Source organism: Abramis brama (genome assembly GCF_963993115.1).
Source record: "Abramis brama genome assembly, chromosome: 1".
Lineage (NCBI taxonomy): Eukaryota > Metazoa > Chordata > Actinopteri > Cypriniformes > Leuciscidae > Abramis > Abramis brama.
Genome location: NC_139963.1, coordinates 6,867,990 through 6,892,564, shown reverse-complemented (window position 1 = coordinate 6,892,564; position 24,575 = coordinate 6,867,990). Strand labels below are relative to the sequence as shown.

General features: G+C 39.1%; 2 protein-coding genes across 4 annotated transcripts in view; one reads left to right on the top strand and one right to left on the bottom strand.

Moving 5' to 3' along the window:
• LOC311079881 (uncharacterized protein) overlaps nucleotides 1–24,575 on the bottom strand; it is a 518,544-nt gene that overhangs the window by 93,700 nt on the left and 400,269 nt on the right. The gene's annotated exons all lie outside the window — the stretch shown is intronic.
• LOC311079578 (uncharacterized protein) overlaps nucleotides 1–24,575 on the top strand; it is a 447,200-nt gene that overhangs the window by 408,608 nt on the left and 14,017 nt on the right. For all 3 annotated transcript variants that reach the window (XM_084109138.1, XM_084109135.1, XM_084109136.1), the window contains one exon: nucleotides 12,988–13,161. In XM_084109138.1, the coding sequence (XP_083965264.1) occupies nucleotides 12,988–13,161 (174 nt within the window). The remainder of the gene's footprint in view (nucleotides 1–12,987; nucleotides 13,162–24,575) is intronic.

The window sequence follows — 24,575 nt, the reverse complement described above, 5'->3', positions numbered from 1 at the left end:
ACGTGGATGCATGCTTTAGTTGTGTATATATGTAGGCTATATGCGAGTGATTTCATATGTGGATGTGCGTGAACTTTTCAGTGCAAACGGAAGGCATTTCAGTGTAAAAGGAAGTCACTGGCATGAAGTTGGCTTGACGTTGGACGTTTGATATTCGCATTATTAGGGACCGTCTCAAAATTACATGCGACATTGGTATAAACATTTCTAACTTCAATAGCAGTGTTGTTTTTGGCAGCCCTTTTAGTTTTAGTCTTAGTCTTTTGGAAGAAAATGCTTTTTAGTTTTAGTCACATTTTAGTCACTTATAAACTTGATAGTTTTAGTCAAGTTTTAGTCGACGAAAACACAAAAAGGTTTTAGTCAAGTTTTAGTCGACGAAAACGCAAAAAGGTTTTAGTCAAGTTTTAGTCAATTTTAGTAAAAAAAAAAAAAAGTAGCAAATTATTTAATATTTAACAAATTAATTTAGGTTAAAAAGTATTGGAAATGGGCTTAGGTTTGACAGGTTGTAGCAAGTGTTGCAATTCATAAAACAACAGTTAACCTTAAAACCTTTGCATAATAAACTAGACTTTCTCATTGATGGAGATGCAGCGCTGCCAAGCTGTACTTCATTGTCGCATTGGGCAGAAACCTTTTATCCCCATATTTCAAGTTATATTTTTCCATGAATTGATGCTCTTCTAAAATTTCAGCACATTGGCTATTTTCACCAGTAATCACAGTAATAAAGGAATGGTTTACAGTTTAAACAGCAAAAAACTTTGAGCTACTACAACATTACACACAGATAAAGTGGTAACAGTGGAATCACTGTTTTACTCCAAAAAAGCCAGGAATAAAAACATTCTTACTTTGCCAATTGTGGCTTTATTATATAATTAGTTAAATAATAATTTATGTTATAATCTAAGTTATATAATAATTATATATTACTTTGTACCAATTAGCCTACTAAACTAATGCTCGGACACACTCGGTCTCTCTCGCGTACACTCTGTCTCTCTTGCGCGAAGGCACACTCGGTCTCTCTCGCGCACTTTCGGTCTCTCTCGCGCACTGTCGCTCGCTCGCGCAGTTTGTTTCGCTTTTGTCCAGTCCGGCGCCTCATAGCAGCCGGGTGGTGGGCGTACCCAAAACAAGGATAGGAAGCGGCAGCATTGCTGATACATTTTTAGCTCAAACCAGACAGATTTCACGCAAAATAGGCAGAAATGACATGCATTGTGAACGTCATTATAATCATTTTCGTTCCGTCTCGTCTCGTCAACGAAAACTCGAAAACGTCTCGTCATGTTTTAGTCACCTTAGAGCCATTTTTAGCTAGTCATCGTTGCGTTATCGTCATAAAAAAAGGTGCGTCAACGAAATCATTTCGTTATCGTCATCGTTGACGAAAACAACATTGTTCAATAGCATTTGAAGACAATGACTTACAGTCATACAACCAACTGTACACTGTTCACCCAGGTCTCATGTATGATGCACACCTTTTAGATTTTTGATATTTATGACAATAAACTGTTAAACCATATGCAAATATTGCTATGTATTTCACTACTGTATGGGATCATACACAAAATATGACAATAGTTAAAGTGCAATAAAAAATGATGATGCAAAATATCTTAATGTATCAAACATGTTTATTTGTATTCATTTTATTTCCGTCGGCTGCCAACAAGACTCTTTTTTTTTTTGGCCTTTGACTTTTTTTTGGTAATTGTAGGGAACTGTGCAAATTCTAATATTCTAACCAATATTCAATATTCAAACCGGAGAGCTAAGAGCTCTAACGTTAGTTAGAATTGTATGTAATAGAAATAACTATCAAAGAACATAAACTGCATGTAAAAGAAACAAGATTATAAGTATAACTATCAAAGAACATAGGCTATCAAACAGAGCAGAGTTATAATGTACATAAACATGTCATACAGATTTACTTCTGCAGGAGTAGCCAACACACAAACACACCACTCCCCACATGTGTACATACATACACGCATGTGCCCTAGTCATCATCTTCAAGTGACTTATTGTCACAGTTTACACACTGACAGAGGTTTGTACATGGCAGCTCATGCAGTTTACATGTGCATCTACCCTTAACACAATTAGTTTTTTTACACGAGCAGTGCACAAGTTCCAGTATGGCCTCTGGAGCTGGCAGAAGTGTCATCCAGTCCACTCCGTAGAAATCTCCTACCATCTTCCAGCCATGATTTACAGGAGGAGGAATGTCTGGCATGCACTCAAGACTCCTTCTGTGTACTGCAGCCTGATAGCTTGCCCGCTGGATGTGTTTATTTAATTTAATTTAATTAATCAATCAACAATACTATTGATCAGCATTACCAAACGTGGACGTTTTACACTAGAAACAAACACTGATGTACTATTTTATTTAATACTGTGAAGCTGCTTTGATACAATCTGTATTGTGAAAAGCGCTATATAAATAAAGTTGACTTGACTTGACTTGACTTTATGCAAGGAGTCTTTGTTTGGAGGCAAGTCTCTCTCAGAACATTTACCTGATTTGAACAGTTTAGCCCTTGCAATATTGACATCTTGGCAGTCCTTCTGATCATATAGATCACACATGTAAGCTTCCAGAGCCTCACATAGTTCTGGTGATGGGGTGAAACTTGTTCCTAGTTCTCTAAACATAGTGATGTATTCTGTTTTTGAACTTAGTTTTTTGTATGCTTTTGCTTTCCCAACCTTATGCAGAGCGCTCACTGTGTCACATCCAGAAAAGGCATGCAGACCTATAAGGGCATCACATTTGTCTTCGCCAAGATGGGCTTGTAGCTTGGTAATGTCAGTAATGTGTGTGTTTCTCCCCTTGGCTGTATGGAAATGGAGGTGGCCATCAATGTGGCTGCAGAAAGCTAGAGCCAGCACAAAGACATCGGTGTCTGGGCTCTTGATTACCAGGTCATGGCTGTGTTTGGCTGCATGGGATGCATGCAGTATCATTCTGGTGTCTGCCTCCTCTTGACTTGTCTCTAGGTCTTTGAGTTCCAGTATCTCAAGGTCAGTATAGCTCACATTCATCTTAATTGAGTGACACTTGCTTCCATGTGCAACAATGACGGTTATATTGTCAATTATATTTTTTGCAGATGAGCTCCAATGTTGGAAGAAATACTCCAGTAAGTTTTCTTTATTTTGGCCACATGCCAGGAATTTTTTCCACTGCTTTGGGGTTTTTTGGTCATCTCCATATATTTTTATTTTTTGGTAGCCCTGTTCTGCGCGCCGACTACGCTCAGCATTTTTGATGCTCAGGTCACTGTATGTGTCGCATACAAAATGAAGCTCTGTTGACTTGGTTGCCTTAGCTGAGTGAACTAATGTCCTCAGTACATGATCAGCATACAACCCAAATGTTGGCTGTGGCTTTAGTTGTTGCACCAGAGCCATAGCATCCCAAATCCAAACTGAGCCATCAGGAATGTCACTCACTGTTGCAGGCGGGTTGATCTCATCGAGCAAGATGTGCATCAGCTTAGCTTTGTTGGTTTTGACCAGAGAGCCATCAAAGTTGGAAATTGACTGTGGAAAAGGACCCAAACTGTAAGTGAGCATTTCATCGATGTTAATTTGCCTAACGCTGCCCACAACAATTAGCCTTGCAAACAAGTTGCGATGTGATGTTAGGGTGATTTCTTTTCCTCTAATTTTTGTGACTGTACTTTGTCCAGTGTCTTTGAATGTTTTTATTTTCATTTTCTTTATTGGGTCATGGAATGATGCTTCGCCATTGACGATCCTTTTTTCACAGAATTCAGTGAGTGCCTTAACACCTCTTTGTTTAGCCCCTAGTAAGTCTGTGGCAACATTTTCTGATGCCTGTTGGCCAGAAGAGATGTGACAAAGAGACTCTCCATCCAGCAATGGGTCAAAAGGGTTAACCATATTTTGGATAGTGGCCACAATGTTCATCACATCAGCCTGATCTCTCTGCATTCTGGTGTTGTCTAGCTCCGAGTTAAGATGTCCTACCGGGCACTTTCCTGCCATTGTTTTGCATTCCAAAGTGATTGCTGCCCGCTCATGTTGTGTTAGGGTCCAGCGGTGAACTGCACCCTTGTTCAGAGAGAACCCACTGATGCCTCCCTTTGTCTTTGAGTCACAATTGGCTGTTTGCTCAATGACTTGATCACATGCAGTGCCGGCAAAACCATGACTTTGATGTCTTTGTGCCACAAAGTCACCTGAAAGAAGCTGCTGGTGTGCTGAAGGGTGTGTGTCTTCCAGATTGGTAATTTCAGCCCAATATGCCGTCAAATACCTGGCATAATTTACTTTGCCCACAGGCAAAAAACCAGGGCAGCATACTTTGCACAGTGGACAAATGGAGAGCCCAGTTCCCCTCTCTTGTTGCCCTGATGAAAATAAGCAAATCTTCCATCATGTCAAGGTATGTGCTCCAAAATGCGAATGTGTGGTTACAGTTGTTTTTCACCACAAATTCTTCATAACCTTGCAGTAACTGCTGAAATGTGTCTGATGTTAGCATGACCTTGAACTCTTCAGAGGGAAAACACTCCTGCAGATCTGTTGCCACTTTTAAAGCTGCTGCATTTTGTTCTTGTGTGAGTGTGTCCAAGTATGCCCACCAGCGCAGTTTCTGGAGTGCTTCCATCAGGAGTTTGTGAGCCCGTATGCTCCTGTTGTAGTGATGGCCGGAGATCACTCCATCGATTGAGCCTGCGGCCACCAGGTCAGACTCTATCAAGATGTCCTGAAAGCCAGCATCACCATACAACTTTCCTATGCATGACAGATATGCCATTGCTGTGTGGAACTCTCCCATCCTCACTACAATTCTCTCAGAGTAAGAATTTGTTTGCCAACGGATCTCTTGGGCCTTGGCATATATGGCTTGATCCATAACTAAAACAACTTCTTTCTGTTCCAAGCTGTCAGCAATGGCAATGGAGCGGCTCAGGATGGTGTGGACAGTGTTGAGATCAGTCGGACTGGCGTCAATCACTGGTAGGTAGCCAACATGTGTAGATGGTAGTACTGTGTCTTCCTTCAACATGATATTAAACCCTGTCCATCCAGGAAGGACTTTTCCCTGGCCCTCAGGTACTTTCAGTAAAAAGAATGCAGCATCAATTCTTCTACCGGTAGTTTGGGCATATCTGTATTGGTCCTGCTGGAGATCTATCTTCAATGCAAAATTCTGTGGACCAGACCGCTTTCCTCTTGTGTAGGTTGAAAGATTCAGTGGAGGAGGATGAACAGACCGCTCTCGTGTTCTCTGTCTGGTAAGGATGCTGTATAACTGTTTATGGCCCTCTGAATTATTATACTATTGGTGTTATGTGTTGTCCCTTTACCTGAAAGAGTCTCCTCTCCAAAGTCATTATTATCCCAGACAAGAGTCACAGGCATTTCAGCACTGACTTTTTCAGAGATGTATATTTCTCCTCTCTCCATTTGTAGGTGAGCAAGGGCAGTATCATGCTTGAGGACCTGGGAATTGGATGAGCAGTGACCCAGACCATTTAACAACCCTATAAGCTGTGCAGAGCCAGTCATATGCCGAACTGCCATTGCAAGTGAGCACTGTTTTGGCATGAGCCACCGTCCTCTGGTTGCCAGGGTAATAATGTCCTGACAAGTGGACACTATCTTTCTGCTGTCCTCTGAAGTGACATCAGCACGTTCATCTGATGGTTGTGATGACATTCCTGATATCCATGCAATGAAGTTAAAAAGTTGGTGAGGCACTACACTCATGGCATTTTCCAGTGTGAGATCACCTGCTGTGGGAGGCCATGGAATCTTTGGGGATCTTTTTGATGTCTTTTGGATTATTTCTTTAAGTGTCATTGCTGCATGATATAACACCCGAGAATCATCCGTGTTGATGGTGGCATTTTCAATATCTCCTTGACTTGTCATTTCTCCTTCACTTTCTTCAGATGAGGAGGAAGCAGAGGAGATGGCAACTTCATGCACAATCTCGTCAGCTGACAGATTGTCCACATATACAAGGTAGGTTGTGGATGCCTTCAGGAATTTCAAGAAGGGATGAGACTTGTGAAGTCTTGCCTTTAGTGAGTGTGCCTTATAAGCTGCGATGTTCACTCCCTCTGTTTCTTCCACAGTTTTTTTGAAAAGCAAATTCAGCTTTGACAGTCGAAGCACTTCACGTTGTTTTAACAGCCTCTCCTCAATGACTGTTTCGCAGAAGTGCTTGTATCCATTTTCATATATGTTTGTTTCTGTTCTCTCAATTTTGTGTGTGGTCAGGTACCGGGTATAATCTCGATAGCAGGTGAAGTGATACCGTGCTTCACTAGCCACCAAGTCCCTGTCTTGGATATGGAGAAGGAGAGACTCATCCCTTCTCCCTTCAGCGGCGAGTAGCAATTTCCCGGCATGGAGTGTTTCAGACTGTGTTAGCTTTTCTTTTACCCTTTTCCTGCTGTGTGTCTGAACCTTGTACTTCTCATGTTTGCAAATAATACATTGTACTGGAAGCAGATGTGGGGCCCGCTTGGACGTGTAGAGATCACGGGCGTAAGATCTCAGAGCCCGTGTTTTAACTGGAGTTGCCTCACCATCCTCTGCCTCTACCACTAAAAGTGCAAAACAATAGATTTAGGTTCTGCACCCTTCCTCACATCACTGATTAAAGAAAAAATCCCTCCTTCATATCTTTCTTTTTTCTATCTATCCTTCTTTCTAACCTTTCTATATTTCTTTCTAACCTTTATTTTTTCTTTATCTATTCTTTCTTTCTTTCGACCTATCTATCGAACTGTATTGCCTTAACTTTCGGGCTAGGCCTTTTCAAGCCAACGTAAAAGTTTGCCAACAAATTTCATCTAATTTTTTGTACTAATCTTATATTGTTACTGCAACTACACTGCACATATCTGTATATGTTTTTCATACTGTATATCTATTCTGCTCTTATATATAATATATTTAATTTATATTACTGTAAACCATACTATCTTAACTGTATACTACTGTCCATACTGCACTGTACAGTACAGGTCAAAAGTTTGGAAACATTACTGTTTTTAATGTGTTTGAAAGAAGTCTCTTCTGCTCATCAAGCCTGCATTTATTTGATCAAAAATACAGAAAAAACAGTAATATTGTGAAATATTATTGCAATTTAAAATAATAGTTTTCTATTTGAATATACTTTAAAAAATAATTTATTTCTGTGATGCAAAGCTGAATTTTCAGCATCATTACTCCAGTCTTCAGTGTCACATGTGACATCCAGTCTATCACATGATCCTTTAGAAATCATTCTAATATTCTGATTTATTATGAGTGTTGGAAACAGTTCTGCTGCCTAATATATTTGATGAATAAAAGGTTAAAAAGAACTGCATTTATTCAAAAAAAAAAAAAAAAAATTCTAATAATATAAATCTTTACTGTCACTTTTTATATAGTTAACACATCCTTGCTGAATAAAAGTATTGATTTTTTTTAAAAAAGAAAGAAAAAAATACTGACCAGTAGTGTATATTGTTACAAAATATTTCTATTTTAAAAACATAGCTGTTTTTTTTTATTTATTATTCTTCAAAGTATCTTAAAGTATCACGTTATGAAAAAAATATTAAGCAGCAGAACTGTTTCCAACTTTGATAATGAATCATCATATTAGAATGATTTCTTAATGATCCTAAAAATTCAGCTTTAAATCACAGAAATAAATGATAATTTAAAGTATAATAAATTGAAAATCAATTATTTTAAATTGTAATAATATATAACAATGTTACTCTTTTTTCTGTATTTTTTTTTATCAAATAAATGCAGGCTTGATGAGCAGAAGAAACTTCTTTCAAAAACATTAAAAATAGTAATGTTTCCAAACTTTTGACCTGTACTGTATGTCTAATACTGCACCGCCTGTCTATACAATATAATACCAACCTTCCTTTGCAGTTTCTTCAACTAATACTGCCTTCTCTCTTCTCCTTTGTGCTCGTTTTATCTTCGTGATATTTGTGAAATGGCTGTAGCACTCCCTGTGGTAGCCAGTGTTAGCTGGTTTGACTAACTGGTTTGTAGGTTCATGGCTTTGTAACTTGTATGCCTGTACTGCCTCTTCTGCAATGATACCTTCTCTGCCCTCAAGGTCTTTCCACAGAAACACTGATTTAATAAATTTCTCCCAACTTATGTCTGTGAAGGGAATGGTGGGTCCACCACTTCCCTCAAATATATGCATACAACACTTCATGTTTTGCCATTTCTTCCAAGTAAACATGGGCGGGAAAAAGAGTATTGTCTGTCTCGTTTTTTCATGACGTTGTGTTTCCAAGCAATACCATTATGTCAAATGTGTTAAATCAGAAGGGTGTATTTATTAAAGATTACAAAGAAATGACAGGACATCGTATGACAGAAGGTGGTTACATAAAATAAAAACAGTTCAAATGGATAACATTACCTCTACATTCTCATTTTGTGTCAAACTGAATATGTAGCAAAATTAGGTAAAATAGTTCTTATCTTAAATAGTACAATCTTAAATCCTGGGCGCGAAGCGCGCCAGTGTGTTCACAAACGTGTCACCAACACCGACACTTTCCACGCACGCTATTGGATGAAGGCATCAAATACGTCATTCAGGTCGGACCCCGCACATAGTTGCTTGCTCTATTCGCCGGGAAAATAACCTGGAGAAAGTTACCGATATTATAGTAATGGACAAAGTGTGTGAGTGGCAACAATTTTTATTTACTTTGTTGAAAAGCGTAGCGGTTACATATAAAAAACTGGGTTATCCCTCACCACAGATCGTTTGAAAACACGAAATCTCCCCTCGGCCCACCGTCTATATTGCTTGTACACTTTTTTCTACCACATCTTTTCCTTCCCTTCGCCTTTCTATTAATGTGCTTGGACACAGAGCTCTGTGAACAGCCAGCCTCTTTAGCAATGACCTTTTGTGTCTTGCCCTCCTTGTGCAAGGTGTCAATGGTCGTCTTTTGGAAAACTGTCAAGTCAGCAGTCTTCCCCATGATTGTGTAGCCTACAGAACTAGACTGAGCGACCATTTAAAAGCCTTTGCAGGTGTTTTGAGTTAATTAGCTGATTAGAGTGTGGCACCAGGTGTCTTCAATATTGAACCTTTTCACAATATTCTAATTTTCTGAGATACTGAATTAGGGGTTTTCATTAGTTGTCAGTTATAATCATCAAAATGAAAAGAAATAAACACTTGAAATATATCAGTCTGTGTGTAATGAATTATACAATTATACATTATACAAGTTTCACTTTTTGAATGGAATTACTGAAATAAATCAACTTTTTCATGATATTTTAATTATATGACCAGCACCTGTACTTTAGTGTATAAGAACATAGTTTGTGTCTGGACAAAAATCACAGGACAGGTTAATTACTTTTGGAGGCTGGCTCCATTAATCATCACTACAAAAATAAATAACAGATTATGTGGGTGAGGGCGTGGGTGATCCTCGCTTCGATGCGGGACAACAGGTCATCAAACTGGGCGCGGGACAGGCACGAGCACCGCTGATAGCGGCCGTCATCCAGGCGCAGCTCCTGGAGCAAATGGTGAAACTCGCCAAACTGGATAAGCCTCCGGAAGGTCTCAGTGGACCCAAGTACGGCGATGATGACCCCTACACCGCTGTTCTGCTCTCCAGAGCAAATACATAGCAGTAATGCTCGATCAACATCAGCCATTTTGAAAACAGACAACCGCCTAGCACTTGCCCCTCCCACAAGATTTCGCTTCAAACTTTTGCTTTTTACGCGCGTCAATTTCGCTCTGGACACGCGAATGGATTCAAAATGTTCACGCGTCCAACTAGACGCGGTAGACGCAAATTTGACTCACTATTCACGTTTGGTGTGAACGCACAGTCAGATGTCCTGCTTGACTGCAATACAGACATAGATGTTTCCTGATGTAGCGTTCTCGCTCCTATGTGGACAGATGAGTTCATCCTATCTGCAGGGGTTCAGTGTCATCCATAGAGAAGTTTGTTTAGTGAAGAGGGTTAGAGAATCTGTTTGTTCTCCGAGAGCGAATGAGATAGTCAATACGGATCACTAAATCGATGAATTGATCAGTTGTGGAAAAAATGCTCAGAAATGTTAGCCATGGCAAAACAAGACTTTGCACTTAGCCTAGCGTGCTCAGAGCTTAAATAGTCCATGAAACGGGGAACAGGTGTTTGTGCAATCAGTCCAGGTATGTGAGTTCTGGGATTTGTAGTCAGTACTCAGTTAATACTGTTAATACTCAGATGAGGGAGACCTCCTGTGGCAGATGGTAGGATTTTCTAAGGTAGTGTTTGTAACAATCTAGAAGTACAGCGATCAGTTCAGGTGCAGAGATGCACAGATACAGAGATCATCAGTTCAGGTGCAGAGATGCACAGATACAGAGATCATCAGTTCAGGTGCAGAGATGCACAGATACAGAGATGATCAGTTCAGGTGCAGAGATGCACAGATACAGAGATGATCAGTTCAGGTGCAGAGATGCACAGATACAGAGATGATCAGTTCAGGTGCAGAGATGTACAGATGTAGAGATGATCAGTTCAGGTGCAGAGATGCACAGATACAGAGATGATCAGTTCAGGTGCAGAGATGCACAGATACAGGGATGATCAGTTCAGGTGCAGAGATGCACAGATGCAGAGATGATCAGTTCAGATACAGAGATGCACAGATACAGAGATCATCAGTTCAGGTGCAGAGATGATCAGTTCAGGTGCAGAGATGCACAGATACAGAGATCATCAGTTCAGGTGCAGAGATGCACAGATGCAGAGATGATCAGTTCAGGTGCAGAGATGCACAGATACAGAGATGATCAGTTCAGGTGCAGAGATGCACAGATAAAGAGATCATCAGTTCAGGTGCAGAGATGCACAGAGGCAGAGATGATCAGTTCAGATGCAATGATGCACAGATACAGAGATGATCAGTTCAGGTGCAGAGATGCACAGATGCAGAGATGATCAGTTCAGATACAGAGATGCACAGATACAGAGATCATCAGTTCAGGTGCAGAGATGCACAGATACAGAGATCATCAGTTCAGGTGCAGAGATGCACAGATGCAGAGATGATCAGTTCAGATACAGAGATGCACAGATACAGAGATTATCAGTTCAGGTGCAGATATGCACAGATGCAGAGATGATCAGTTCAGGTGCAGAGATGCACAGAGGCAGAGATGATCAGTTCAGGTGCAGAGATGCACAGAGGCAGAGATGATCAGTTCAGATGCAAAGATGCACAGATGCAGAGATGATCAGTTCAGGTGCAGATATGCACAGATGCAGAGATGATCAGTTCAGGTGCAGAGATGATCAGTTCAGGTGCAGAGATGCACAGAGGCAGAGATGATCAGTTCAGATGCAAAGATGCACAGTGGCAGAGATGATCAGTTCAGGTGCAGATATGCACAGTGGCAGAGATGATCAGTTCAGGTGCAGAGATGCACAGTGGCAGAGATGATCAGTTCAGGTGCAGATATGCACAGATACAGAGATGATCAGTTCAGGTGCAGAGATGCACAGATACAGAGATGATCAGTTCAGGTGCAGAGATGCACAGATACAGAGATCATTAGTTCAGGTGCAGAGATGCACAGGTGCAGAGATGATCAGTTCAGGTGCAGAGATGCACAGGTGCAGAGATGATCAGTTCAGGTGCAGAGATGCACAGATACAGAGATGATCAGTTCAGGTGCAGAGATGCACAGATACAGAGATGATCAGTTCAGGTGCAGAGATGATCAGTTCAGGTGCAGAGTTGCACAGATACAGAGATCATCAGTTCAGGTGCAGAGATGCACAGATACAGAGATCATCAGTTCAGGTGCAGAGATGCACAGATACAGAGATGATCAGTTCAGGTGCAGAGATGCACAGATACAGAGATGATCAGTTCAGGTGCAGAGATGCACAGATACAGAGATGATCAGTTCAGGTGCAGAGATGCACAGATACACAGATGATCAGTTCAGGTGCAGAGATGCACAGATACACAGATGATCAGTTTAGGTGCAGAGATGCACAGATACAGAGATGATCAGTTCAGGTGCAGAGATGCACAGATACAGAGATGATCAGTTCAGGTGCAGAGATGCACAGATGCAGAGATGATCAGTTCAGATACAGAGATGCACAGATGCAGAGATGATCAGTTCAGGTGCAGAGATGCACAGATACAGAGATGATCAGTTCAGGTGCAGAGATGCACAGATACAGAGATGATCAGTTCAGGTGCAGAGATGCACAGATACAGAGATGATCAGTTCAGATGCAGAGATGCACAGATACAGAGATGATCAGTTCAGGTGCAGAGATGCACAGGTACAGAGATGATCAGTTCAGGTGCAGAGATGCACAGATACAGAGATGATCAGTTCAGGTGCAGAGATGCAAAGGTACAGAGATGATCAGTTCAGGTGCAGAGATGCACAGATACTGAGATGATCAGTTCAGGTGCAGAGATGCACAGATACAGAGATGATCGGTTCAGGTGCGCTCCATGTTTCTGCTTAAACAGATATGTGGCTATAGCGATCTGTCATGCATTAAAGAGTGTCAAAATGCTATTTATTGTTTTAATTTGAAAGTTAAGATATTGTTCTTATCAAAATATGTGTTCGCCGCTTTTGCTGACACTTTTCATCTAAATGGTTTGCATATTGCATACCTGTCTTCAACTACTCCTGAATCATGTTTAGATAAGCTATTGGGGCATTTTGGCAATTTAATTTGCTTCTTCGGCAAGTGGTCAATTTTGAAATTGGGTAATCTCTACATCACTAATTGCAATCAATCAGAGGTCCTTGTAAAGATAATTGATGGGTTGAATTGATTGTTGTTTATTGTAGATTCAACAATTGATTGTTGTTTATTGTAGTGTATATTCTCTAAAAATGAAGCACACTGACATGAACACTTACTGTTGTTGTAGATTATCTCACTGTATGGTGACAGAGGAAGGTTGTGTTGCTCTGGCTTCAGCTTTGAGTTCAAACCCTTCACACCTGAGAGAGCTGGATCTGAGCTACAATCACCCAGGAGAATTAGGAGTGAAACTGCTCTCTGGTGCAATGAACCATCCAGACTGCACACTGGACAAACTCAAGTAAGTGGATCAGTAAGAATCATCCTGGCTGGTGTGTATGTGAGAGAGACTGAGAGTTTTTAACCCCCTGGGGTCGGCGGTATCGCCGGTGATACCAGCTCGCTTTTTTTCAGTTCAGTTCAAAAGAAATTAATTTTGCTCTGTTGACTTTGATATTAAAAACAAGTTTCATACATCAATCGATTCTGTTAAATGTGTATTATTTTTGTGTATACTCACAATAAAAACAAAGTGTTGTGCTTTTTGCCAAATAAAGAAAAATAAACACGAAGCGAGTTCTGCCTTCTCTCTGTCAGTTAAGTCTATTCTGATACGCGTCCGAAAATGAACAATAACTCAGCGAATACTCAGTCAAACAGACATACAGACGCACAGGCATGAAGCTTGAATTCTCTTCTTTTAAATGAAGTAATTTATATAAAAAACAAATATTCTCATCTTGTGAAATCTGTATTAAAAGAGAGCAATTCCAGTCGAGCTAATTTGAGCTCATTCAAATGTAATGTGACCACGCCCAGGAGAGCGCGAGCTATTCAAACGCAAATTCTGAGAACCATTTCAGAGCTGTGAAACGCCCATCAGCTGTAAACACAGCGCGCCGCGAGTGAGGCATGATATAGCCTACCTAATAATCCTGGAGAAAAGTTTCCTCAGAACAGTGCTGATATGAGGAGCAATAGATCCCGCGGTGGAGTGAGGTAGGCTAAGTTATCTTTTCTCAAGTGTTAATGTGGAATAACGTTATGGAATAACGTTAGTGTAGGCCTATGTAAACCGCAAACAAATGAACCTATAATATGAATCGCGTTTCTGTGATATGAATGAAGGGTACATATTTGTAAAGACTGTTTAGCCTAAATATGAATCGCGTGTCTGTGTGTGAAAGAATAAACCGCTTTAATCAACTAAAATGCTTTGCTATACTGAGATGAGTAAAAATCGACTGAAATTTTGAAATAAAATGTAGGCTATTTGTATAAGCAACGTATTAAACTGCAAATTAACATTTATATGCCCTAATATTTCATAAAAACAACGTTACAGTCAGGCGAAATATGAAAGACAACATTTTGTTGACTAGATTTGGGTACAGTTTTTACTGTAGAATATAGTGCCACATCAAATAAGTTTTTGTTTAGCAATTTCTGCTCATATGCTTAAACTAAGATGTTAGATGTTCCAATGTTGGCTATATTCAAACTAATGAATACATATGATAAAATGTAGGCCTATAATCATTTTTTTACAAAGAAAGAGTACACTTGAAATATTGTTGAAATTGTAATTATTGTTGTAATTGTAACCTTTTTAATAAAATAGCAAAACATATTTACAAGATAGATATAAGCAAAATCTTAAATGGTCAATATAAGTCTTCTTCTAAATATATCTTTTGTCCTTGCATTCATTCTTGTGGGGCTCAGTCAGTGTCACACCTGAATGAATGGCTCATTATACAGAGTCATTACGCATAATGGGTGGGACATTGTATTCAAGGTGTAAACCAATCCTCGTTCACGCCCCCCTCGTATATTGGCTTTCCAAGCAAATCCTGTTTTACTTAATTTAAATCAATGTATTGTTTTACGTGAACGATAAAGCAAGACTATTTTCACATAATTTTGAAGCCAGAACGCGAAGCGACAACATCCATTAGTCAAAAGTCTTGTGGACACATATTTAGTATGAGTTTTGTGGTCTTATTTCAGCAACTTTCATTTTTATTTTTTTCAATAACCACGCATAAACATTATTCTCTTAAAAATACAAACATCTAAATACATTTTGCTCGCATATTATGGTAGCCCTGTTTGTGCTATATAGAGTGAATTTACACCTTTGCCATTATCATGTTTATAAATAACTGAAAAAAGCACAAATGTCAGAGCATGTCAAAACATCCCAAGGGCCCCAAAAACACCTTAGACCCCAGAGGGTTAATAGTGTTTGAACACTGAAGGGGTCCCAGTGTGTTAAAAAGTGACACCAAGCAGTCCTGACAAAGCATCCAGACGAGTTGTTAGTGAGAATGTGTTGAGAAAATAATGTATAGACTCTGATACTATAGAAGCTGTAGAAACCTCACAAAGACATAGTACTGGGACTTCCTCCTTCATTTCCCAACATACTCTTTAAGAGACCTCCATCTTACACCGATCACCCAAACAGATAACCTTCTCGAACATGTCTGTGAACCCATTTATGACACGGCGCGTGTGTGAGAGAGGTTATTTTATATGTTTAAAAATTTATTTTGCAGTCAATTTACAAATAAATAAAATACAAAAATTAAATCCCCCATAAAAGTACAGAGAAAATGTTATTATAACAGCCCTGCATTTCAGAAGATGTCATGTTGTTCATTACTATAATGTTAAAGATCAACAACAATCCTAGACATAAACGGATGAACAGCCACAATTGTTGGTTTGGAAAGCAGTTTTCAGATTTTTTTTTTTCTTTTTTTCACCCATCCAAGCATTTGCCTTCAAACAGTATCACTTATCACCTTTATTAAAAACTGTGACAAATCATTTTTAATCATGTATGTTATAACCAATCGCACACGTTTCTGTTGAGTTTGAGTGTGATGGCCAATCAGTGGTGTTCAGATTAGTCATCGCTGAACCGAAGTGCGCGCTTTCTCTGGCTGAATTCTGACTGAAACTCAAGAATTATCCCATCATAAACAACAAAGTGTCAGGGTTCTGTCACTTCTGTCTAGTTCAATTATTGGTTTTGTGACAGAGCTCTGACACTCTCGGTTTGGTCTCGTCTTTGTCTGAGTGCATGGTTACGAGCGTGCTTGAGCCGTAGACTATGGCAAGCCAAAGTATTCATAAATGCCTGGTCAGGCGTCTGATTGCACACTGACACGTCAAAAGTGTGCGTTTCTTTTAGAGTGAGGAAAAACAAAACAAAGTACGAGACATCATGATTCACACAAGGAAAAGCACAAAGATAACACCAGAGGTTGTTTGATCACACAACAGAGACTTAAAACAGACCTTTCTCTTCTTAAAGACCTCTGAGCAACAGGGCTGAAATCTCTTAAAATCCACAGAGATTCAGACTTGAATGAAGGCCTGGTACTAGAGCACTAATGCAGTGTGGAATGAACACACACACACACGACGTGTCACTCTTCACTCATGATCCTATCCGCATATTGCTGTTTTTTTGTTGTTGTTGGTTTTATTTACTAAAATGTAGTTTCTTATTCTAAAGTTAATCATTTTATACATTTGGATTATTGAAATAAATAATATGTAATTGCAATCAAGTATTTTCTTTTAGTGTCAACTTAAGTGGCATTATTGCAAATGTATGTGGAATTATTGCAATAAGAAGACACTTCAAAAGACCTCAAACAAAAACAAAAAAATCTAAACTTTGACAAAAATACTGATTTAATATATTTTAAAACGATTAAATATATATTCATAACAAAAGCTGTTAAAAGAGCAGTTAGTCACATCCAGAAAAATGAATGGATCTCTATGGGGCAATTACACTTTCTGGCTAAAACTATATTATCTGCAAAACAAATTCTGATCAGATGGCAGAATTATGCATCTAACAGCTAGATCAATATCCAGAAACAACTCGTATTGAATTTTGATCATTATTAATTAATGTGTTTTTTGTTTTCTTAAAAATGTAATATTTCATATGCATGCTAATGGTGTAGCTGAGGAGTTTTGCAGTAAATAGGACGGCTACAAAAGTACTTCAGATCTCCCAAAAGCACAGCATTAATGTATACATGAGAAGTAAACAAAACAAAACATTATTAAAAATGTTTTTTTTTTTTTGTTTTTGTTTTTTTTTAGTTCTTAAACAAGAGCAGTACGACAACTGTTTCTCCACAGCAATGTGCATTCTGGTCCAACCAAGTCTAGCAAGGAAACACTGGCAATATGCGAGAGATCTCTTGAGATTCTTTGTGCTACAGTGCAGAGAACTGTGTAGAAGGCTTCCGTGTGTGTGTGTGTGTGTATGTGTGTGTGTGTGTGTGTGTGTGTGTGTGCATTTAACATTGTGCTTGTAGTATAGTTGTTGCATCATCATTTCTGTGATTTTCATGACAAGTTATCGGTTTTATGGTCTAGTGGGGCATTATGGATCGAAACATACAGTGCAGTCGCCCTGTCCCATGTGCAGAAAAACACCCCCAAAGCATGATGCTACCACCCCCATGCTTCACAGCATGGGCGAGGCTAGCCCCTTTTTAGGGGTGCTTCAGCACCCCTAAAAAGGAGCTCAGCACCCCTAAAACTTGGAGTAAGAAATGTTATTATAAAAAAAAAATTCGTCTTTGACAATGTTAAATAATGTCCAAAACATACTCCGTAGTTTGTGGTTTAAAATGTATGTGTAAGGATGAAAATGAAAACATCCCCGCTTAGCAAATGGTGTCATCCTCTCTTCTTCTACTTCTCCTCTGTACCTGCACCGCTCAGCACGGCCGTCATCCAGCGCGAAACACACGCAGAGTGAGAACCAAGGCGTCACTAGGCCCTTTTTAAACTTCTGCCTAGCCCCCCTAAACATTTGTGATTAAGTGTAGGCTACACAAATGCGTGTTCGCAGAAGCTGCTGTGCGCGAATTTTAGCAGCACGACTGACGCTTCAGTTTACGGTCAAGTGCGAGTTAAGAAGATGTAAGTAGCTAAACTAAACATTTTATATTTGACAGTTTTTTAGGTCATAAATGTTAAACGAATGACAAAAATAATTAGAAAACTAATAAACTTTTGTCTAATTTCGCCATTTTGAGCTGAAAATAGGCCTATATAACGTGTAATTATGTCATTGTGAGGGGACAAGAAACATTAACAAAGCCGTTTTCATAGGCACAAGATTAATAATGCATGTGTACATGTTGAGAATTAATATAATACAATTTATAGCCTTCAGTAAATTAAAAAAGTTCAGCTTTTAGGAAGGGAAGAGACAGGGCAAGATCAGGAGACTGAGAGAAAAAGATGAGGAGAGAGCAGGTTTTAAATCTGTTTCTTATCCTTTTTTGGCCTTCAAACGTCTTGAAATGCACATATCAGAAATAAAAATGTTTAACCCCATAACAGCCTCAAATTTATGACCTCTTTGATTATAAAGCCCTGTCTACGGCCATGTATTAGGCCTAGATCAATAATGAATGTGTACATATTGTGAATGAATTTAATAAACTTAGTTACCTAGCTTTCCTGGTAGCTTTGTCTGAAAAAATGATTCATAAATCAACCTATCAGTTGACCCTATGTTTACTTTCTTCACTGACAGACAAAAATGAAAAGCCTATATTAGTCAAAGCAGCTTTAGGAGGGGAAGAGACAGAGCAAGATAAAAACAAAGAGAAAAAGAGTGTGATGCTGATGAGGTGAGAAAATAAACAGCTGCCCGCACATGGTTTTAAAGCTATTGTTATCCAATTTCTTTGGCCTTCAAAACATCTTAAAATGCACATATGTAGATCAGAGAAATCAAAATTTTCTCGGGGGAGCAAGCCCCCGAACCCCCCTAAATACCTCACATTTGGTTCCTCAGTGATTATAAAACTGTGCCATATGCATATTGCTGGATGAATTAATGAAACTAGTTAATAATGAGCATTAGACCATAAACTAACTTTTTTTTTTTTTTTAAATCATACCCTCATTGGGGGCTGAGCCCCCCTAAAACGAAAATCCTAGAATCGCCCCTGCTTCACAGTAGGGATGGTGTTCTTGGGATGGTACTCATCATTCTTCTTCCTCCAAACACGTTTAGTGGAATTATGACCAAAAAGTTCTATTTTGGTCTCATCTGACCACATGACTTTCTCCCATGACTCCTCTGGATCATCCAAATGGTCATTGGCAAACTTAAGACGGGCCTTGACATGTGCTGGTTTAAGCAGGGGAACCTTCCGTGCCATGCATGATTTCAAACCATGACGTCTTAGTGTATTACCAACAGTAACCTTGGAAACGGTGGTCCCAGCTCTTTTCAGGTCATTGACCAGCTCTTCCCGTGTAGTTCTGGGCTGATTTCTCACCTTTCTTAGGATCATTGAGACCCCACGAGGTGAGATCTTGCATGGAGCCCCAGTCCGAGGGAGATTGACAGTCATGTTTAGCTTCTTCCATTTTCTAATGATTGCTCCAACAGTGGACCTTTTTTCACCAAGCTGCTTGGCAATTTCCCCGTAGCCCTTTCCAGCCTTGTGGAGGTGTACAATTTTGTCTCTAGTGTCTTTGGACAGCTCTTTGGTCTTGGCCATGTTAGTAGCTGGATTCTTACTGATTGTATGGGGTGGACAGGTGTCTTTATGCAGCTAACAACCTCAAACAGGTGCATCTAATTTAGGATAATAAATGGAGTGGAGGTGGACATTTTAAAGGCAGACTAACAGGTCTTTGAGGGTCAGAATTCAAGCTGATAGACAGGTGTTCGAATACTTATTTGCAGCTGTATCATACAAATAAATAGTTAAAAAATCATATATTGTGATTTCTGATTTTTTTTTTTAGATTATGTCTCTCACAGTGGACATGCACCTACAGTGACAATTTCAGACCCCTCCATGATTTCCAAGTGGGAGAACTTGCAAAATAGCAGGGTGTTCAAATACTTATTTTCCTCACTGTATTTGACAATCGGAATACCAGATAGGGATGGCTGACGTGAAATAGTCGTTCCGAAGCTTTGCGAGATCCCGAAGCGCAGATGTTTCGAAACACTGATCCGAAGCGTGATTCAAAACACCCATGTCACGTGACTATGGCCAAACGAAGCCTCGAAGTGTTTCACTAGTGTTTCATCAGGTGTGGTCCGCCGAATCAGCGTTTGATTGACACGGTCGGGAACAGACCACACAATCGCACATCTGTAAGTGAAATCAACGCATATTGACCTCGTGGGTTTTTGTGAGAGGAGTTTGATTATAGCGGATTTTTGATGAGTGACATAGTGCGATTTATTTAGGCTTACATTTAAATTTACACAACACATTGACTGATAGGCTATAGACAGACAGATATAGTGACACATTAATAGATACATAGATATAAATATAGACAGCTAGATTAATAGATAGATACATATATAGATAGATTATAGATACATATATAAATAGATAGATTATAGCAGGTGCGTAGAATTTAGTAGGGACGCTAGGGACGTGTCCCTACCAATATTCAGTGACACTGATATGTCCCTATCAATAATTTCGATCAAAACTTAAATTATATTTATATATAACCACTGTTGTCCGGTTGTGTCTTGTGGTTTTTATGTATTAGGCTTATTTTATTTAATCAGGAAACATCTTATTTAGATTAAAATCTCTTACAAGAGCGTTCTGAGAAAAATGCGCAATTCATGGTACACAAACGGTTAATATATCTGAGTCCCGCCTGCTAACACACATCGCTAAACTGATTGGCTTTGTTTTTTCTATCTAACTTGCGAGAGGCTCTGGTGTGAAGCGGTAAATAATGCTCCTCCGAAGGAAACTTATATTAGGCTACGTTCACACTGCAGGCTGAAACGACCCAATTCCGATTTTTTTGCCCCTATGCGACCTGTATCTGATCTTTTCATGACAGTCTGAACGACACAGATCCGATCTTTTCAAATGCGACCCAGGCCACTTGGGTATGTGGTCCCAAATCCGATACGTATCCGATCTTTTGAAATGCGACTTCAGTCTGAACGGCCAGGTCGCATGTATCCGACCCGCACGTCATTGATACGCGAAAAATGTCATAATTCTGCGTTGAAGTAGTCGTCGGTTTGAAAACGGACTGCATATTCGTCGAGCTGAGGTAAATCTGCCGAACGGGTCGACCTCGACGAGCCCGTTAATTAAAAAAATAAATAAAAGCCCATGGCCACCATCATTATATATGACTAACGTTATGTTAACTTATTTGTGCTGATATTAGATAGGTCAGCGGCTGCTGTCTGGCTCTTGTGTAACGGTCACTGCGCGCGCTCGTGTGTGTGTGTGTGAGAATCACAGTTAGTTGAAGTTTAGCTACTTCCGCAAACAACAAGTGACGTCGTTGACCGCTGAGTACTCTTCTGCGCATGCGGGTCACTTCTGGGTCATTTCACGTTCACACAGGAGATCACAAAAGGTCGCATTTAATTGGAAATGTGAACGGCCTTGCAAAAAAATCAAATTTTTTCAAAAAATCGGAATTGAGCATTAAGCCCTGCAGTGTGAACGCAGCCCTAGATGCGGTAAGCTAGGGAGAAATCAACAGTACAAAAATGCGGGACAAATCAGTTTTGTATTACAATCGCGGGAAAAGTGGCGAACAATCGTTAGTTTAACAATCGTTAGAGAGAGAGAGAGAGAGAGAGAGAGATTTTGTATGCTTAAGTGTGTGTGTGTAACACTACACTATAGGGACAAAATGTCACCACAAAGATGGCAATATCCAAAATACTTGTCCTTGTGGGAATTTATTTATTTATTTTTGGAAAACAGCTGAAAATGTAAAAATGCAGAAAGTTTTCTGTGATAGGCAGGGTTAGTGTAGGGGGATATAATATACCGTTTGTACAGTATAAAATCATTATGTCTGTAAAAAGTCCCCATAAAACATAAAAACACAACATTGCTTGGTCTTGTTGAAATGAGAGGAATGTTTGATGAAGTTGAAACCCTTGTCATCCCAGTCTCATCAGCTGAAGCTTAAAGAAGTTTCAGTGCTCTTAGGACACTGAAAACATGACTCAGATTAATGGCACAAGTATTGCTGTGTGTCATGTCCAACAGGACAAACTGGACATTATTTATGTGAAACAAATATGCCAACAGTTCATTTCTGTAAGTTCACCTTTAAATGAAAATTCAAAACACAAAAGAAGATATTTTGAAGAATGTTGGTAACCAGTATTGAGTTTTTTTTTTCTACTATGGAAGTCAATGGGGTCCATCAACTGTCTGGTCACCAACATTCTTCAAAATATCTTCTTTTGTGTTCAGAAGAATAAAGAAATTCATACAGGTTTAAAACAACTTGAGGGAGAGTAAATGATGACAGAATGTTCATTTTTGGGTGAAATGTCCCTTTAATGACAGATTCAGGGGATGTCCCTGTCCCCACCAATTTCAAAATCAAACCTACGCCCTTGGATTATAGATAGATACATATAGGTACATAGATAGATTATATCTAGATACGTATCTAGGTACATATAGATACATATCTAGATACATAGAATATAGATATAGATACATAGATAGATTCATATAGATAGATAGATAGATAGAAAGATTTAGATAGATAGATAGATAAAATTTAGGCTCCCCAGGAGAGATGCTGTACATCTGTGGTGTGGGAGCATTTCCGTTTAGAAACCCCAAGTAAAGTGAGATGTGTGTATTGTGATCGGCAGCTAGCCTACTGCAACAATACATCATCCATGATGCGCCATTTGAGGAGCACTCATCCTGCCATTTTGCAGGGTGCAGGATGGCATTCCCCCTGTACCTAGGCCTGCTACTGCCATCTAAGCAAGGTATGCATTGTTTGAAATATAATTATAATTGAAATATAATTACAAACTTTTGGGACACTGTTTAGGAAGTCCATAGCCCTATGCCCTACAACCTAATGTCCCAATCACAACTGCCAATCATGTTAAAAATAGCTTCAATGTGAATATAATATAATATAATATAATATTGTGTGAATATACATTTTATAGGTCTACATATGAGACACACAATGCTATAGCTGATGCCACAGTGGAAGTGAAAAAATGCATCAACGATGCGTATTTGCCCAGAACTCATGATCCACTAACTTACTGGAAAGAGAGAGCAGTAATCCTTCCTCATTTGTATGTCCTTGTCCTAGCTAAAAAATATCTTTGCATGCCAGCAACAAGTGTCCCTTGTGAGAGGATTTTTTCAAAGGATGGAGAAATTATCTGTAAAAAAAAGAAGTAAGCTAAGTCCTTCCACAGCAGGGAAATTAATATATTTTAATAAAAATCTCTAAAAAAGTGAGACATTGTGGCTTGATTTCTTTTATTAATATTCATTTTGCAGGACCAAAATAACATTATGCACAGTGAGGAGCCTATAGGTTACAAGCTTCACATATTAGAAAAATACAACAATAAAAAAAAAAACACATTTTTTTAATGGCTTGTCAAGGTTGTTTCAGATCAACACCTGCAAGTGACCACTAGGTGTCACCATTGAGACGGGTGTCGGATTGATTCGAAGCCTCGAAACAATATGGCCCATTTGGTTCAACTGTTTCATTGCTTCACGAAGCCTCGATCTGCCCACCACTAATACCAGATATGTCATGCTATAGCTAACACATTTGTGAATATTTTGAAAAAAAAAAAGGGAAAAGGAAACAAAAGCAGATCATCAGTCATTCAGCGCTATTGTGGTTGCGACTACAGAGGTGGACAGTAACAAAGTACATTTACTTGAGTACTGTACTTAAGTACACTTTTTGAGTATCTGTACTTTACTTGAGTATTATTTTATCTGGAAACTTTTTACTTTAACTTCACTACATTTGAAAGACAAATATTGTACTTTTTACTCCACTACAATACTGTCAAGGTCCTTGAGTAGAAAGTAACATCAGTCAGTGGATGATTTTGGTTGCAGGGGTTGCATTTTGGTTGGAAATGAAAGTCATCAGAACCTGACGTCAGATTGACGTTGGATATTGATTGAAAATAAAAGTCGGGTTGACGTCAGAACCCGACTGATGTTGGTTTCTGACGTCAACCCGATTTTCATTTTCAACCACAATACAACGTCTGTCCAACATTGGAGATCAACATTTTCAACGTTGGGTTTGGTCTTCTAAATGTTGACTTTTGTCACTTTTTTGGAGCACACTAGCTTATAGATAACAGTAAGCCTAACATATTCATACTAAAAGCCAAAAAACTTTAAATAGGGCAAAATTTGAGGGAACAGCCATTTGGGTGTCCGAAACCATTGTGGACGTTATTGAGTACACTTATTCAATCTCACATTCACATTCAATCCCACTACTGGAACTGTGTTCTAGAAATAAATTTGATATTGATATGAGGGTAGGAAGGCAGGCGTAGATTCAGAGGCATACGGTACTTTAAGTATTACATACAACAATGCAACAATAATAAAAACAATGCATTGACATTTACTTTTTACTTTTGATACTTAAGTATTTTAAAAACAAGTACTTCTGTAGTACTTTTTTACTTAAGTAAAAATAGGTCTTTACAACTTTTACTTGTAACGGAGTAATATTTGACCAGTAGTATCTATACTTTTACTCAAGTAAGGAAGTTGTGTACTTCGTCCACCTCTGCGTGACTAGCAATGACGCATCACCATGGAAACAGTAAAGTGATACGTTGTAAATAACGGTCGCCTTTGAAAAAAATAGCGA